The sequence below is a fragment of the Rhamphochromis longiceps genome, linkage group LG12 (assembly GCF_057381845.1).
Source record: "Rhamphochromis longiceps isolate RC_006_pf linkage group LG12, R_longiceps_female_GT1.1, whole genome shotgun sequence".
NCBI lineage: Eukaryota > Metazoa > Chordata > Actinopteri > Cichliformes > Cichlidae > Rhamphochromis > Rhamphochromis longiceps.
The window spans coordinates 46,431,357-46,448,958 of NC_140568.1; the positions used below are offsets into that span (position 1 = coordinate 46,431,357).

General features: G+C 42.2%; 1 protein-coding gene across 1 annotated transcript; it reads left to right on the forward strand.

Annotated features, from left to right (window-relative positions):
* Positions 1-3,417: 3,417 nt before the first annotated feature.
* On the forward strand, positions 3,418-17,159 carry LOC146658300 (noelin-like). The gene is made up of 6 exons (XM_085427112.1): positions 3,418-3,590; positions 4,332-4,481; positions 6,547-6,702; positions 12,209-12,428; positions 12,631-12,737; positions 13,947-17,159. Exons 1-6 carry the CDS (start codon positions 3,495-3,497, stop codon positions 14,607-14,609), a joined length of 1,392 nt encoding a protein of 463 aa, XP_085283238.1. The 5' UTR covers positions 3,418-3,494; the 3' UTR covers positions 14,610-17,159.
* Positions 17,160-17,602: the final 443 nt, after the last annotated feature.

Sequence of the window (17,602 nt, forward strand, 5' to 3'; positions counted from 1 at the left end):
AGACGGGCCTGGACATGCACTGGCTTCAGCAGCGGAACACGTCTGGCACTGCGGGATTTGATTCCCTGCCGTTGTAGTGTGTTACTGATGGTGACCTTTGTTACTTTGGTCCCAGCTCTCTGCAGGTCATTCACCAGGTCCCCCCGTGTGGTTCTGGGATCTTTGCTCACCGTTCTCATGATCATTTTGACCCCACGGGATGAGATCTTGCGTGGAGCCCCAGATCAAGGGAGATTATCAGTGGTCTTGTATGTCTTCCATTTTCTGATGATTGCTCCCACAGTTGATTTTTTCACACCAAGCTGCTTGCCTATTGTAGATTCACTCTTCCCAGTCTGGTGCAGGTCTACAATACTTTTCCTGGTGTCCTTCGAAAGCTCTTTGGTCTTGGCCATGGCGGAGTTTGGAGTCTGACTGTTTGAGGCTGTGGACAGGTGTCTTTTATACAGATGATGAGTTCAAACAGGTGCCATTCATACAGGTAACGAGTGGGGGACAGAAAAGCTTCTTACAGAAGACGTTACAGGTCTGTGAGAGCCAGAGATTTTCCTTGTTTGAGGTGACCAAATACTTATTTTCCACCCTAATTTACGAATAAATTCTTTACAAATCCTACCATGTGAATTCATGGACCTTTTTTCACATTCTGTCTCTCACAGTTGAAGTGTACCCCTGGTGCAAATTACTGACCTCTGTCATCATTTTAAGTGGGGGAACTTGCACAATCGGTGGCTGACTAAATACTTTTTTGCCCCACTGTACAACAACAATAAACCATGGTTCAATTCTAAACTCCAACATCTTCGTATGACCAAGGAGGACGCCTACAGAAGTGGTGACAGGCCCCTGTACAAGCAAGCCAGGAACACACTGACCAAGGAGATCAAAGCAGCTAAAAGGATCTACTCCCAGAAGCTGGAAGAACGGCTTTCAGCCAACGACCCAGCATCAGTGTGGAGGGGTCTGCAGGAAATCACCAGCTACAGACGCCCCCCACCCACTATTGAAGCAAACAAAGACCTGGCCAACGAGTTAAACACTTTCTACTGCAGGTTTGAGACGGACAGACTCCCACGCCTCACCCTCCTGCCTCAAAACCTGTGCTGAACAGCTGGCTCCCATCTTTACTCACATCTTCAACAGATCCCTGGAGCTGTGTGAAGTTCCCTCCTGCTTCAAACGCTCCACCATCATCCCTGTTCCCAAGAAACCCACCATCACAGGACTGAATGACTACAGACCTGTCGCCTTGACGTCTGTGGTCATGAAATCCTTCGAACGACTGGTGTTAGCCCATCTGAAAGACATTACAGGCCACCAGCTGGACCCTGTGCAGTTTGCCTACCGGGATCGTTGAGTGACTACCCATCAGTGTTTTCAGCCAAATCAGTGAGTGCTAGTCTGTCGCTGTTCAGTTGTGTGTTAACGGCTGCCTCTGTGGATTTTCCAGCAGGAGTGCGGGAACAGGAGGGCAGCAAGCAGCAAGTATCATGGGAGCGGAGACACGGAGCAAGAGCACTGAGAAGAAGACACGGCGGGAAACTGTTCTTGAAGTACACTGAGAAAGAGAGAGAGAGAGAGCTGTGCATGTGTCACAATACGGCTGTGTGCAGGCAAAAGTAGGACCCAAACGCAAACTCACAGAGACAAAAGGTAAACTCAAAAAACACAGCTTTATTGCTGGCGTGGAGTGGGACAGGTAAAACAATACAAAATAAACTAAACTGGGAAAACTAAAGCTCAAGGAGCCACAGGGAAAAATCACACAGCTATGATGGAGGACGCAACACTGACAAAGAGAAACATGGGGCTTAAATACACTGAGGGATAACGAGGGGGAATGAGCCACAGGAGGAGAGCACAGCTGAGAGTAATTAAGCAGGACGAGGCAAGGGAAGCAAAACTAGAAACATTAACATAGAACAGACTGTGAAAGTAAAATAGGAAACACACTGACGGAACTCAAGACATATGGACTTAACAGACTGGGGTAGACAGAACATAGGGATCTGAAACATGGAACAGAAAGGCACAGTAGATCAACATAAACATAACAACGCCACAGGGGAAGAGTAAAACTGAACACGATGAACACAGAAACACCAGACCTCTTCACAATAAAACAGGAAACATAATGAGACGTAGACATGACAACCCGAACTTCACAATGTAAGACACAGACATGAAACACATGAAGAGCAGGGGAGATTTACCATAGTTGGAAACACGAGGGGTAAATAATAAGAACTAGAAACACTTAAGCATGATAACAAATGAACTTAGGAACCTGAAGGGCTTACATAAACTAAAACATCAAAATGAACTAAAACTCAAAACACTGGGTCACAAGACCCAGGATCGTGACAGCATGAAGTGTGATTTTATCCTGGTGGAAGCAAAACAGCAAAAGTCAGAGTGAATTCATGACGATGTTTATGTGAAGCGTAGTTTGGATCAGGTTCAGAGATAAAACTAACAGCTTTAGAATCAGCGCAAAAAGGGCGTACACACAAAGCGCGGACCCGCCGAAACATCAGAATCAGTGAGCTGTCGGCTTTCAGACCCGACCGTGTCCGTGCCGTCGGGTAAGAAAGGTGAAATCTCACTGATTCTGATCCGCGGGTCCACGCTTTGTGTTTATGTCTTTGTGCAGAAGCCATGTTCCTGCTTTCATTTACTGTTTTAAATGTTTGGTGGTTGTCAAAATTTTGTGACAAGATACATTTATATAAAAAAATCGATTCAGGATTTTAATGAATCGATATCACGTTATCCAAGCTAGAATCGATTTTAATCGATGAATCGATTATTAAAACCCACCCCTAGTACTGGCAATCATGTATATTTAATTTAGATAATATTCTGGATATTTAGAATTGAGCTATTTGTATATATTAGAACTAGTTCTTAGATTTTGTAACATATTTTATTATTTCATTTAGCCTTTTGGATCGGACGTAACCACATGATAATTTTAATCTCATGAACCTTACAGGTGAGTTCATGCATGAACAGAAAACTCTCTATAATATCTTGAACCCCATCAAGATTAGTTTTAATTCTTCAAATCTAAAATATTTATATGAAATACAACATTTCAGAAAAAGATGACATTTTCTGAGACCAAATGTCTTCCTGCAGGAACACACACACACACTCAGCAGCATGGACAGCTCCTCCTCCTTCTGCTGCTGTTCCACCGATCTGTTCATCAGGCAGGCTGTGACATCATCATCTCTTTCTTTCTCTCTCTCTCTCTCACACACACACACACACACACACACACACACACACACACACACACACACACTCAGCAGAGCGGTTTTATTTCCACTTGGCTGATTTCTGGCGTCGCATCAGAGAAGAAGAGGAAGGAGGAGGCAGTAGGAGGAGCTGAGAGCAGCAGAGGGAGCGTCAGGTAGCAGATGAACAAATAACCCAGTTAATCAGCAGCTTCATAACCAGCTGAATCCATAAGAAACAGGCTAACGTAGATGTGTCTAGCCTTTGAGGAGAAGGAGATGGAGTCTGAAGAGAATCTGCTGAGTGCTTACCTGCTGCTGTTGCTGCTCGGATCACACTTCACTCTGGTAACACGACCCTGCTTCTATTTATATTCTGCCGAGTGAGGACTCCCTCATGGTATCATGTATTCCGATCTGTTTTGGTGCTTTCTGGTGAATTTCAGTCACAGGCTGTAAAACCTTTTTTCTGACACACTTCCATGTTGGTGAGAAAATGGTGGTGTCAATCGATCTTGATCTGCATCAGAGACCAAATCTCTGATCATCTTTAAGTCAGAATGTAAATCTGCTTTCTTTGAGATAATTCTGGGTTAATGGTTTTTAGCTACCTTCCCTTTATGCAAGCATTTTTCAGTTATTAATAATTAATCCAGGTCACGTGGTTTTCAGCCCGATAATTAATTTCAGCGGATAAAGCCGTATCATTGCCTTGCTCAGCAGCACAGGTTGATAAAATGGGAACAAATGAAGCCAGATGGAAGTGTTCTGAATGTATTTAATATGTAATCACATTTCTCACATCAGTTAATAATAAGTCTGCTAATAATCCGGATTATCCGATGGATAGCAGCAGATTAGCTTCAGTGTGAGAGTGACATAGACAGAATAGCTTTACAGCTGAAATACAAAGACTGTTAACAGTAAAAATTATAATAAAAGTGGATCTTCTGCTGGACAGTATGGCTATTGAAGGTTTTTGGTACTTTAGCAATGGATTTCTTTTTTAGACACACTGATCCTTGTGAAGAACACATCATATTTCTGTTGTTTTAATAATGTCCTAATTTTCATCGTACCCTCATTTAGGTGGGTCCCTCAACCCCTGAGGAGGGCTGGCAGGTCTACAGTTCAGCTCAGGACTCAGAGGGTCGATGTGTTTGTACAGTGGTGGCTCCTCAGCAGACTGTCTGTTCCAGAGATGCTCGAACCAAGCAACTACGACAACTGCTAGAAAAGGTAATCACAACAGCAGTGGCCTCAAGATACTTTATATTGTAAGGTAGACCGTACAATAATACATACAGAGAAAAAGGCAACAATCATATGACCCCCTATGAGCAAGCACTTTGGCGACAGCGGTCAGCGGAGTAGCACCTGGTCTAGATTTTTACACAGTCGCAGAGACGCTAGATTTTGACAGAAATGCAGCCACGTCTTCATTTGGGAGGGCGCTAGGGGCCCTTCTGACCTGCTACAGCATGGACCCATGAGAATAATGAGCAGAAAGGCAAGACAATACCTTCAGCTGACGGAGAACCAGAAGTTTGAGTCAGAGCTTATCATCGGTGTCATGTGGTTCTGGATCCTTTGGCACTGCTGGCATGACCCTGATGCACTTCTTGGTCACTTACGTTGGCCGGATGCTTCTGAATGGATGAGAAGCTTGGAATAGAATAGAATAGAATTCAACTTTATTGTCATTACACATGTCACAAGTACAGGCAACGAAATGCAGTCTGCATCCATCCATCCATTCCTTTCATTCCAGATGACGAGGAATAAGGTCACCATGAGGGATTTGGTTTGCTGTTCAAAAGTCATTGTTGTACATAGACTTAAAGTAAAAAAACAAAAAAAACAACAACTTCTGTTAGTACTGTTAGCACTGCTGCAGAAGTAGGTGATCTGCTTCCAATACCTTCAAACCAAACAGCTCCCACAGCTGACTGAAAAAGCTAAAAATATTATAATTGGAAAATGCTGAATATAATTCTCAAGGGCCTGTCCTTCCATGATGACTTTCTCTTCTTCCTTCTTGGGTTTCTGCTGCCTGAGGTATTCACTGAGCACCTGGTTGGTTGGGGACATCTTCCTGAGGTACTTGTGGATGTTCATTGTTTGATCCTCGACTGTGGTACTGACACTCACTAGACACCGGCCTCCTTTCTTCCACTTAGCATACAGTCTCAGGGTGTTGGGTTCTGGTTGAAACCTTACATGCATGGTCAGGGGCTTTCTGGTCTTGATGTCAGTGGCTTCTATTGCCTCCTTTGGCCAGCCTATTATCCCAGCAGGCTATCTGATCACAGGCAGGGTGTAGGTGTTAATATCCCAGATCTTCTTCTTACCATTAACCTGAGTCCTCAGGACTTACCTTACTCTCTGCAGGTACTTGGTAGTTGCAGCTTTCCTAGCGGCTTCGTCATGGTTCCCATTTGCCTGTGGGATTCCAAGGTACTTGTAACTGTCCTTAATCTCTGTAATTTTGCCTTCTGGTAGTGTGAGCCTCTCAGTTCCGACTCCCTTTCATCTCTTTGTTACCAGCTGACTACACTTTTCCAATCCAAATGACATTACGATGCCTTTGCTGGATATCCTGGTGGTGTTGATCAGTGAATCGATGTCTCCTTCCCTCTTGGCCTACAGCTTCATGTCATCCATGTAGAGGATGCAGCTGATGATTGTTCCATTCCGTAGTTGGTATCTGTAGCGAGTCTCAATGATCTCATTGAGGAGTTTCAGGCCTATGCAGAACAACAGTGGTGGCTTTCAGTGCAGTGACCCCCAAGCTTGGCATATGGCTCCAGCAGATCCCAGGAACAACACCCAACATCTCTGTTCAGAAGAGTAGAGTCCTAGGGACAGCTAAGATACTGCGCAGGACCCTCAAGCTCCCAGGCCTCTGTCAGAGGACTCGAGCTTGAAGGATAAAGACCAGTTGTATGGGCGAGCGGAGAATATGTTTTAAATATGTGTGTGTATATGACCAATTCAAGGCACTTCTGTTGTGACTTCAACAATGAAGTTATTCTAATGGGAGACTTAAAAAACTGCGATAACAAAAGTGATAGAAAGAAACTGAAATTACAGATACTTTTGGTCTAACACAAATGATCAGTGATCCCACTAGAGTAACAAATCCCTCTATAACTCATAAGACCAGGTGTTTTCTAACAAACCGGATAGAATGACAAAAACATATAACTTTTTGACTGGCTTGTCTGACCATAATGTCATATTCAAATTAAAAAAAGGAAATGACAGGTACCTTAGTGTTTATCAATGATACTGTCCTGTCCAGGTGCAGAATATGAGTCAATCCATTGAAGCGCTAGATCAGCGGTCTCAGAGAGATCTACAGTTTGTGGAGAAGATGGAAGTTCAGCTGAAAGGTCTGGAAAACAAATTCAAACAGGTGGAAGATGGACACGAGAGCAACATTGCCAGACAGTACAAGGTACTTTGCCCACATCATGAAACTGAACAATCCATCAACAACTTTGTGGTCTCTCTCTCTCTCTCTCTCTCTCTCTCTCTCTCTCTCAATAAAGAGCAATGAAGCATTTCAAAAAGAAGAGATCACTTGAAGGAACTGAACATAATTTACTGAGATAGAGAACTGCATTGCAGTGGTTTGTATCATATCTATCTAATAGACTCCAATTTTTGCATGTAAATGGAGAGTCCTCTTCACACACTAAGGTCAATTATGGTGTTCCACAGGGTTCGGTGCTAGGACCAATTCTATTTACATTATACATCCTTCCCTTAGGCAGCATCATTGGAAGACATAGCATACATTTACACTGCTATGCTGATGACACCCAGCTCTATCTGTCCATGAAGCCAGATAACACACACCAATGAGTTAAATGGGGCGATCGTGGCTCAAGAGTTGGGAGTTCGCCTTGTAATCGGAAGGTTGCCGGTTCGAGCCCCGGCTCCAACAGTCTCGGTCATTGTGTCCTTGGGCAAGACACTTCACCCGCTGCCTACTGGTGGTGGTCAGAGGGCCCGGTGGCGCCAGTGTCCGGCAGCCTCGCCTCTGTCAGTGCGCCCCAGGGTGGCTGTGGCTACAATGTAGCTTGCCATCACCAGTGTGTGAATGTGTGTGTGAATGGGTGGATGACTGGATATGTAAAGCGCTTTGCGGTCCTTAGGGACTAGTAAAGCGCTATATAAATACAGGCCATTTACCATTTACCATAAACTGCAGGAATGTCTTAAAGACCTGGATGACCGCTACTTTCTACTTTTTAATTCAGATCAAACTGAGGTTATTGTACTCGGCCCTGAAAATCTTAGAAATATGGTATCTAAGCAGATTCTTACTCTGGATGGCATTACCTTGGCCTCCAGTAACGCTGTGAGGAACCTTGGAGTAATTTTTGACCAGGACATGTCCTTCAATGCACATATTAAACAAACACTGGAAATACTGCTAAATGTTCAGTTTCTATGCCATATGTTAAAACAAGATCTAGAGTGTGATTAAAGTGGTGGGTTCTTTTACATTTTGAGAGAAGCCAATTGAGTCTAATAACAGATTAAATGCCATGTTAAGGCTCATTTACATGGATGTTAAAATCACCCACAATAATTATTTTATCTGAGCTGAGAACTAAATCAGATAAAAATTCTGAGAAATCAGACAGAAACTCTGTGTAAGGCCCAGGTGGACAATAGATAATAACAAGTAAGACTGGTTTCTGAGTTTCACAGCCGGGGTGTAGTGATTGGATTTCCGGCTCTTTTTGGAGAACCGGCTCTTTCGGCTTAGGGCACTAAAAACAGCCGGCTCTTTCGGCTGCCAACCGGCTCTTCCGGTTGTTTTGTTGCTTTAATTAATTAATTATCAACAACAACATAAAATTATTCACAAAAGAAATTACTAATGTAAAAAAAAACGTGGATTTATTTATATGATTACATATAAATATATATGGTGGCCCCTAGAGACAAAGCACGCACAAACTCCAAAACACATTTCTAGCATTAACTGAACTTCCAAAACAGAGCTACTAGATCACTTAAATTACACAATTGAAAGCATATGTGTATTGTTTGTGTATTTATACACAAGCACTCATATATATTCAAATAATTAAAAAGAAATGTTCATTTACCTGTTACTACCACACACCAAATCCGGTCATTGGTACTTCCTGGCTTGTGTAGCCACTAGGTAACAAAAGCTCAACACTGCGCCTAGCATTCTGGAGCACTTCTGTTGTGTTTTGTACGTGTTTTGGAGTTTGTACGTATTTCTGAGTTTGTACATGTTTTGTCTCTAGGGGGCCACCGTATATATACTTTTATTTATTCACTCCACATAAAATGTAATAAATAAATCTTATAATACAAAAAACAACTATTTACATTTCAACTTTTAACTACTTAAATTTTCAGCTTTTTCCTTTTAAACAAATTTAAAGTGAAACAACACAGAACACTGCCAACCACAACACAATTAAAATGTGAAAACAAAAAGAAGATGCACATTCTCTGTCATATGGACCTGCATGAATAAACTTTCTGAATCCTTTATCATCTGCAACTGAAAATAGTTGTGGATGATTACTATACCTTTCTAATGTGACGTTGTTGTCCATGGCTCTCTTTCTCTCTCTCTCCCTCCCGCTCTGTTCCTGTGCTACTGAGTGTAACTACCGCCCCTCTTTCCAGCACAAGGCTCGCGTGTGGAGTGAAGTGGAAAAAAGTGTGAGACAGAGGGTGAGAAAAAAACAAACAAACTCACATCGTTCACTTCAAAGATCCAGCTCTAAGAGCCGTTTCGTTCTCGACCGAGACATCACTACTGGGGTGGACAAGGCTAAGCATCAGGCTTTCAAATGAATTAAACGTCTGTCTGGGTCTTTGGTTGATTAATAGGCTGGTGTGAAAAATTGCTGCCACACCTCCCCCTCGGCCTGTGCTTCGAGGTTTCTGGTAGTTAGAATGACTCGGGGGTGTTGATTCATTTAAACTAACATAATCATCCTGCTGCAACCAGGTTTCTGTAAGGCAGAGTAAATCGATTTGTTGATCAATTATTAAGTCATGTAGTAATAGAGACTTGGAGGAGAGAGACCTAATATTTAATAATCCACATTTCACTGTTTTACTCTTTGGTTCAGATGTGGATACTGTATTGTTCTTTCTTTGTGATTTTTTTATGTTTAAGTTGTTTGTTGCTGGTTTTTAGTTTGTTTTCTGTCCGTTTGGGAGCTGACACAGTCTCTATGGAGATGGTTTTTGGGGGGTTAGCAGCAGGAGAGAAGCTGCAGAGAGGCGTGTAAGACTGCAACTCTGCTTTCTGGTCCCAACTCTGGATAGTCATATTTTGGGGGGTTTAATACATTTGTCCATATTTCTAGAAATGAGAGCTGCTTCATCCAAAGTGGGATGGATGCCGTCTCTCCTAACAAGACCAGGTTTCCTCCAGAAGGTTTGCCAATTATCTATGAAGCCCACATCGTTTCTGGGACACCACTCAGACAGCCAGCAATTTAAGGAGAACATGTCTCTCCTGGTCTGATTGGGGAGGGGACCAGAGAAAACTACAGAGTCCCACACTGTTTTGGCAAAGTTACACACCGATTCAATATTGATTTTAGGGACCTCCGATTGGCGTAACCGGGTGTCATTACTGCCAACGTGAATTATGATTTTACTGAATTTATGTTTACCCTTAGCCAGCAGTTTTAAATTTCCCTCAATGTCGCCTGCTCTGGCCCCTGGAAGACAATTGACTATAGTTGCCGGTGTCTCTAGCTTCACATGTCTGAGAACAGAATCACCAATTACCAGAGTTTGACCCCCAGCGGGTGTGTCGCCGAGTGACACACCTCCACCACACACACATCCACACAAACCAAAGCGATGTCATGGCACCAACCTGCGGCTCTTTAGTCGTTATAGTGCAGCTCCGCGTGGTTTGGGAAAATAAATTAGAAGTATTTAGCTGAAGTGTATTTTATTTATGTTAGTTCTTTTTTAAACTTGTAGTTCTAAACTGGAAGATTATCATGATATTGAAATATAAAAATAAAATTATATTCTATTATTTTTTTCATCACTCAAAATAAGTGTCACACTCGCAGAAGGCGGTGTACCCGCCGAAACGCCATGCATTTATTGAGACTTTCAACCCCAGGTAAGCCAATTATGGATCTTTGGATCCACATTATGTCAGCAGCTATTCTCCACTGTGAACTATGTTAAAAACAAACACCGCTCACGCCTCACAGATGACAGCTTACAGTCCTGCGTAAAGATGAAAGTGACTTTGTACAGCCCCAATTTGCAGACGCTGTGCGCAGAGGTTCAGGAGCAGAAGTCCCATTGTAAACATATCACGGCAGACCCGACGATGTTTCCATGAACATGCTTTTCAGCATATCTTTATTGACCACTTTTCACACACGGTTCCAGTACGCATACAGCCGGCTGGCTGTAGCTTTTCAGCTCACAGCCCGACACATACCAACACAACACCACAGATAGCACAGACGTTAAGGTGGCGAGGCGTGACTGCGGGTGCTGCTCAGGTGTGTCCGCCTCCCCTGCAGCGGCGCTGCAGACCACGCCAGGTCTTTTCAGGTAAAATACATATTTAGGCAGAATTTTGCAAATGTCTATCTTTCTTTTTTTAGCAGCATAGTGCTTTTTTCCAATTATTTTTTAAAAACCAGGTCAAGGCTCCAAAATCCCAAAGGAGATATAAGGGTGGCGTCTCACAACAGTTTTTGTTTGCTACGTGGATCATTTTAGTTCAGCTGGGTGTCTTTCCTTTAAGTGTTCAAAATGTGTTAATTACATAAATAAAATGTAATTTTCTCTGTAGCCCTTCACAGATTTTGATAAGCAACACACCTTAGTTGTTCACAAAAAGCATAAAGGTAAAAAACAATATATACACTGTTATCTTCATTTTAGATGTCAAAAAGTATTTGTGGCTCCCTCTGTTGTCTTTTGCGTGGAAACCGGGTCCAAATGGCTCTTTGGATGTTAAAGGTTGGTGACCCCTGGTCTAGGGTCACCGAAATCAACAGGATTCATTCTGAGGGTCATGGATGTGCATCCAAAATTATTTAAAAAAAACCCCAAATGGATGAAAGATCTATAAGTCTAAAATTTAAAGTGTGACTTGGTGGCGGTGCTAGAGAAAAAGTCATGTCAGGGGTTTTGGTGATGACATGATGACATGAATGGGTTCATCAGCTTCTGGCCATGAATGTTGTCAGTAATTTTGAAAATATTTCATGCAAACCTTTCAAGATACATTTATTCTAAATTAAAAGTTTGGCCTGATGGTGGCACTAGAGTTTCATTATCAAGGGGCTATTTGTGTATTAAATAAATAAACAAAGTGGCTGACACAAACACTTGGTCAACAATTTTATGTAACCATTTTCTGGAGGCAAATATCCCATGGGGTTGACCCCAACGGTAAAACATGTTAGTAATATTTGAGGAGAATATGAGGGTTAAAAGTAGAGAGGATGTCTGTCTTCCAAAGAGGGCCCAGTGGTGCCAGTGTCCGGCAGCCTCGCCTCTGTCAGTGCGCCCCAGGGCAGCTGTGGCTACAATGTAGCTGCCATCACCAGTATGTGAATGTGTGTGTGAATGGGTGAATGACTGAATGTGTAAAGTGCTTTGGAGTCCTTAGGGACTAGTAAAGCGCTATACAAATACAGGCCATTTACCATTTACCAAAGACAAACTGGGAGCTGGTTCCACAGAAAAGGGGCCAGAAAGCTGAAGGCTCTGCCTCCCATTCTGCTCTTAATTCTGCCCTAGTAACCACAAGTAAACCGGCAGTCAGAGAGTAAAGTGCTGTATTAGGATAATTTGATGCAATTAGGTCTTTACAATATGTTGAACATATGTGAGATTTAAAAGGACATTTGAAAACATCTGATCTAAAGTTTTTTTTTTTCTGAATGTCTGCTGTTTGTCAGTCCATCAAAGCAAAGATGGAGGAGTTAAGGCCTCTCATCCCAGTTCTGGAGTCCTACAAAGCAGATGCACTGTTGGTCCGCCAGTTTAAAGAAGAGGCAGCGAATGTGACGGAGCTGCTGGGATCATTGCAGGAACAGCTCGGAGGTCTGGACTACCAGGAGCTCCACAGCCGGGTGATAAGCCTGGAGGACCGACTGAAGGCTTGCATGCAGAGGCTAGGTGGGTAGAGGAAAATAAAATCTGAAGCTCATACTATCTTTTCTGAATCAAGAAAATATCTGAACTTGCCTTTGTGGACTAAAGTTTTCAGAGGGCTGGGTGTGACCACACAAAGCTGTGTACATTAAACTCATAATATCTCCTGCAGTTTCTGCAAATTTTCATGTTATTTTGTCCACATGTGCCTATGTTTGTTTTTTAGCTTGTGGGAAGCTCACAGGAATCTCCGAGCCAATCACCATAAAGACATCTGGATCTAGATTTGGATCATGGATGACTGACCCACTTGCTCCAGCTGGAGACAACAGAGTAAGTCTTAATATGTAACAGTAAATCAAATTTATGAGCATATCATACTGGCTCTCTTCAGTGTTGGGAAGGTTACTTTTAAAATGTATTCCACTACAGATTACAGATTAGATCCCCCAAAATGTATTTTGTAACGTAACTCAATAAGAGTAACGTAATGGAATACTTTGGATTACTTAATATATTATGATGTTTTTTACAACTACATGAATGTACTATTGCTGTGTGATTTATTACTATTACTGAAGGTTACTCGCCATACCAATACCAACTAGATGTTTAAATCTTAATATAAATGAGTAACAGTAGGGTAGACATTAGGTAAGGCTGCAATTTTTGCAGCGATCTCGTATAGAAAACTATTCGGCGCATATATAAAACAGGTCCGCGGCTCCGAACCGTAGTAAAGGGACCTCTGGCTAATACGTCGGGTTCGTGTCGGGCTCGTAGCTGAAAACTAGCTTTACTTTGTTGTCTAGGTCAACTTTGCTAGCGAGAGACAGAGAGAGGCGTTGAAAGGCTGCTCCAACGGAACTTATTTTTTCACGAACACAGTGTACAGTCGAGTCTTAATAGCTTACTTACAACTAGGCTACACTGCCCATGAGACTACATTCTTTACAGCTATGCCTGTAACACTCTGCCTATTGCCTTCTTATTAAGTCATTCTTTTGAATAATAATTTTTAAAAATATTTCTTCACGTCATTATGCGGCCACAAGTAGAGGTGACATGGGCCACGAGACTGAGACACAGGCATTAGACCCTCTTAATGCGTGTTTTGTTTGGGTTTCCACCGGCGTGGAATCACCAAAAATAGAGAGGTGACAGCCTAACATATGAAATAGGAAAAGACCGCCGTGTAATCCATTTATTTCAGCAAAGTAACTGTATTCTGAATACCACATTTTTAAACGGTAACTGTAACGGAATACAGTTACTCATATTTTGTATTTTAAATAGGTAACGGTGGTACATGTATTCTGTTACTTTCCAACACTGGCTCTTTTTTTAGCTTAGAGAGTTTTTCGTGTCACTATATGAACACGAATTAGAAGTAACTGGATAAGGATATCTCGGCTGCAGTGGTCATTTTACGATGTTTTGCTATGCATACATTGCATGTCTGTGGAACATAAAGGATTCAAGTTAACAATACAAATAATTATGATTGTTTTTATTTTTAATATTTGTTCTTTTTCCTTACAGGTATGGTACATGGATGGGTACCATAACAATCGCTTTGTTAGGGAGTACCAGTCCATGTCTGACTTCATGATGACAGACAATTTCACCTCTCACCGACTTCCTCATCCCTGGTCTGGTACTGGGCAGGTGGTTTATAATGGATCTCTTTACTTCAACAAGTTTCAGAGTCACACAATCATTAAATTTGACTTCAGCACATCGCTCATCAGCAGATCGCGACAACTTGACTTTGCTGGTTACAACAATATGTACCATTACTCCTGGGGTGGGCACTCAGACATTGACCTCATGGTGGACGAGGGTGGGCTGTGGGCTGTATATGCTACCAATCAAAATGCTGGTAATATTGTTCTTAGCCAGCTAAACCCCAACACCCTACAGATCATCCGCAGCTGGACCACCAACCATCCAAAACGCAGCGCTGGTGAGGCCTTCATGATCTGTGGAACCCTGTATGTCACCAATGGGTACTCAGGTGGAACCAAAGTATACTACGCCTTTTCCACCAACTCATCCACTTATGAGTACATCGACATCCCTCTGACCAACAAATACAGCCACCTGTCTATGCTTGACTACAACCCTCGAGACAGAGCGCTCTACGCCTGGAACAATGGCCACCAAGTTCTTTATAATGTCACACTTTATCACATAATACAGTAACAATCAATATTAGCCACTCTCACATTCAAAAGAAAAAACAAATCAAGACCCCACAATGTTACTGCAATCACAGTACACACGATCCCTTACACAGGATGCTCTGTGGGCCTTTACAAAGTAATGCTCCAAAATTTTATACAATTAAAGAATAAATATGATTTTCCTGAAAACATTAGGTGATATCAAACTATACAACTAAATAAAAAAAATAGAATAAATCCTAAAGTACTCTGACTGTTAGAGGGTCAAAAGAAAATAGAAAATAGTTATCAGGTCAGTTTATTTGCTTCCTGGACAGAGAGTGGTGTATTAGCTACAATTAGCTTAGCTCCATCTGAAGAGAAAAAAAACCTTCCAAAAAGCTGAAGGCTGGGTCCCTGATTCTCCTCTTGTCCACACATTCCTCTCTAACAGAAACTTCATCATCTTAAAAAATGACTCACCTGCATGTGAAATCTTCAGGGAACTGCTAGCCCTGAGATAGAAGAGAGCCCATTCTGAAAGCGGAACCACTAACTTTACAGCCCTTGTCAGTATATAGGTAGTGACTTAAGATTTAGTTCAGGTTTAGAGAAATATTTTGATTGCCAGTATAGGCCTTTAAGGTGTCAGCTGGTGTACTCAAGAGTAGAACCGGGATCAAATCAGGAAACCCGTCTATGTGATGCTGTGTTTGAACACTTCAGGTGCTATTACATTTTTAGACCAGTCCATTAAATATGTCAAAAGAACATAAGAGGAATCTAAGCGAGTGTTGGGTTTTTTTCTGTCATGATGGAGCTAGCTAACCAAACCAAATGTTCTCAGTAGCTGTGCCCCAAAATGTCGGCTGCATCCTCCTGAGGCCACATTTGTAGGCCAATTACGTCACAGCCAGGCAACAAAGGCTGTCCCAATTCGTCGACTCCTTCAAATGCGGCCGACAAATGCGTTCTTCATTTCCCTGAATTTGAAGTATGGGTCGGGTGTGTCCTTCGTGGCCCACCATATATCAGAATTCATAGCGCGGCTCAGCCAATTCCAGTTTCCAACAATGGCGGCCGCTACTAAGTTTTAAAATTGCTCTTGTTAATCTTTCTGGGTCACAAAATAAACTTTAGACATATTTTCAGACGAGAAAGTAGCTGTGTAAACTTCAAATACCTTCTTGGTTTATCAAGACATCGCATATTTGCAAAAGTACTCTGAAGTTTTCGGAGACGTCTGTTACCCACCCACTCGATAGCTAGCCGGGGGGTTCAATGGTCACTCGAGCTGGCGAGAGCAGCAGACTCCCGGCTTCATCGTTTTTAGACCCCCGCTGTCTTTCGCTACTCAGGTTAAACATGATATATAAGTCACTCGGATAACTTAAACATGTAATTGTTTGGCTTTTTTCAGTGTTTTATTTGTTCCGGAGTAAATCGGTTTGGCTGAGATCAAAGTTATTAGATTATTAGATTAAATAAAACTTTATTAATCCATCGGGTGGGTTCCTCCCACCCGGGGTGGCTGTAGCTCAGGTGGCAGAGCAGGTCAGCCACTAATCAGAAGGTCGGTGGTTCGATCCCAGGCTGTCTCCTGGCTGCATGCCAAATATCCTTGGGCAAGATACTAACCCCATGTTTGCCACCTGCTGGTGGTGGTCAGAGGGCCCGGTGGCGCCAGTGTCCGGCAGCCTCGCCTCTGTCAGTGCGCCCCAGGGTAACTGTGGCTACAATGTAGCTTGCCATTACCAGTGTGTGAATGTGTGTGTGAATGGGTGAATGACTGAATGTAGTGTAAAGCGCTTTGGGGTCCTTAGGGACTGAGTAAAGCGCTATACAAATGCAGGCCATTTACCATTCCTCCGGGATTTTCAAACAGCTGAATAAACGTCAAATAGAAAACTGATTAAACACGGTCGAGAATTTACACCAGTGTCCTGTTATATTTTAGATACCAAGGAGCAGACGGCTGAGTTTATTAAACTTCACAGACACAGCGGTCACGCAAATCTGAATGCTAGACCGTCAGATTTCACAGCCTTGCACTTCCGGCCTTCTCGGTCTTAGAAGGACTTGGCCCACGTATGCCGCGAAGGCCGGGTCCTCCGAAGGATGCAGCCGATGTTTTGGGACACGTTTGTGTAAAGCTAGGCTAAAAGCTAGCTGGAATTCTCAGTACTGAAATACTGCACAAAGCATTGGACTGTTAACTTATGTCATTGACTTCTTTTACTAAATGTTTCTTAAAAATTGTATTTAAATCATTAACTCAGTTGTTTGACACAAATGCACTTAAAATGTGAAACACAGTGAAATTAAAAATTTCACAGTGAGAAAACCCAACATTTTTACATGACATATTTTGATGGACACTGAAGAATGCTTCACAGTTTTTTCAAGATTTATTTTCTCTGCGTAATCTCTTCTGACTGAAGCAAGACCCGCTGTTCTTATTCTTATATCCCTTAATATTATAAATAATAATGTATTTCTTACTGTTGTGTGTTATACAGCAATACAAATGATTGCCTGTTTTTCGCAATACTTCATTCAGTTTTTAGATTTATCATTGTACCATGTGAAATTCATTAAGATCACTGAGCTATGGGCATAGTCTAACTATTTAAACAATAAGAATTCCTCTACACACTCACCTGTTGTTCTCAATAAGTAATTTGAGTGTTGCCCTGAATGGTAGTTATGAACGCACATGATGCTTGGCTGATACATTGATGCTAAAATCCTCTTTACCATCAAACGTCTTGTCCAGCATCACTTTAGATTCCATGACATCGTGTGATCTGTCAGACAGAAGAACCCAGTACGACGTTTGTGCAAAACAGATGATATGTACAGAAACTGTAGTCTGTTGGTCTCAGTGAACATCAGTTAGCTGATTTCAGTATCACTGGTCTGTGCAGCTTTTAGGTATTTGAGGCTAAGCCTAAAAACAAAGTGACTGCACAACAGTTGTTCTTCATTCTAACACCCGATTGACTTGTAATAGCTTATTTGCTTTTGTTTTCC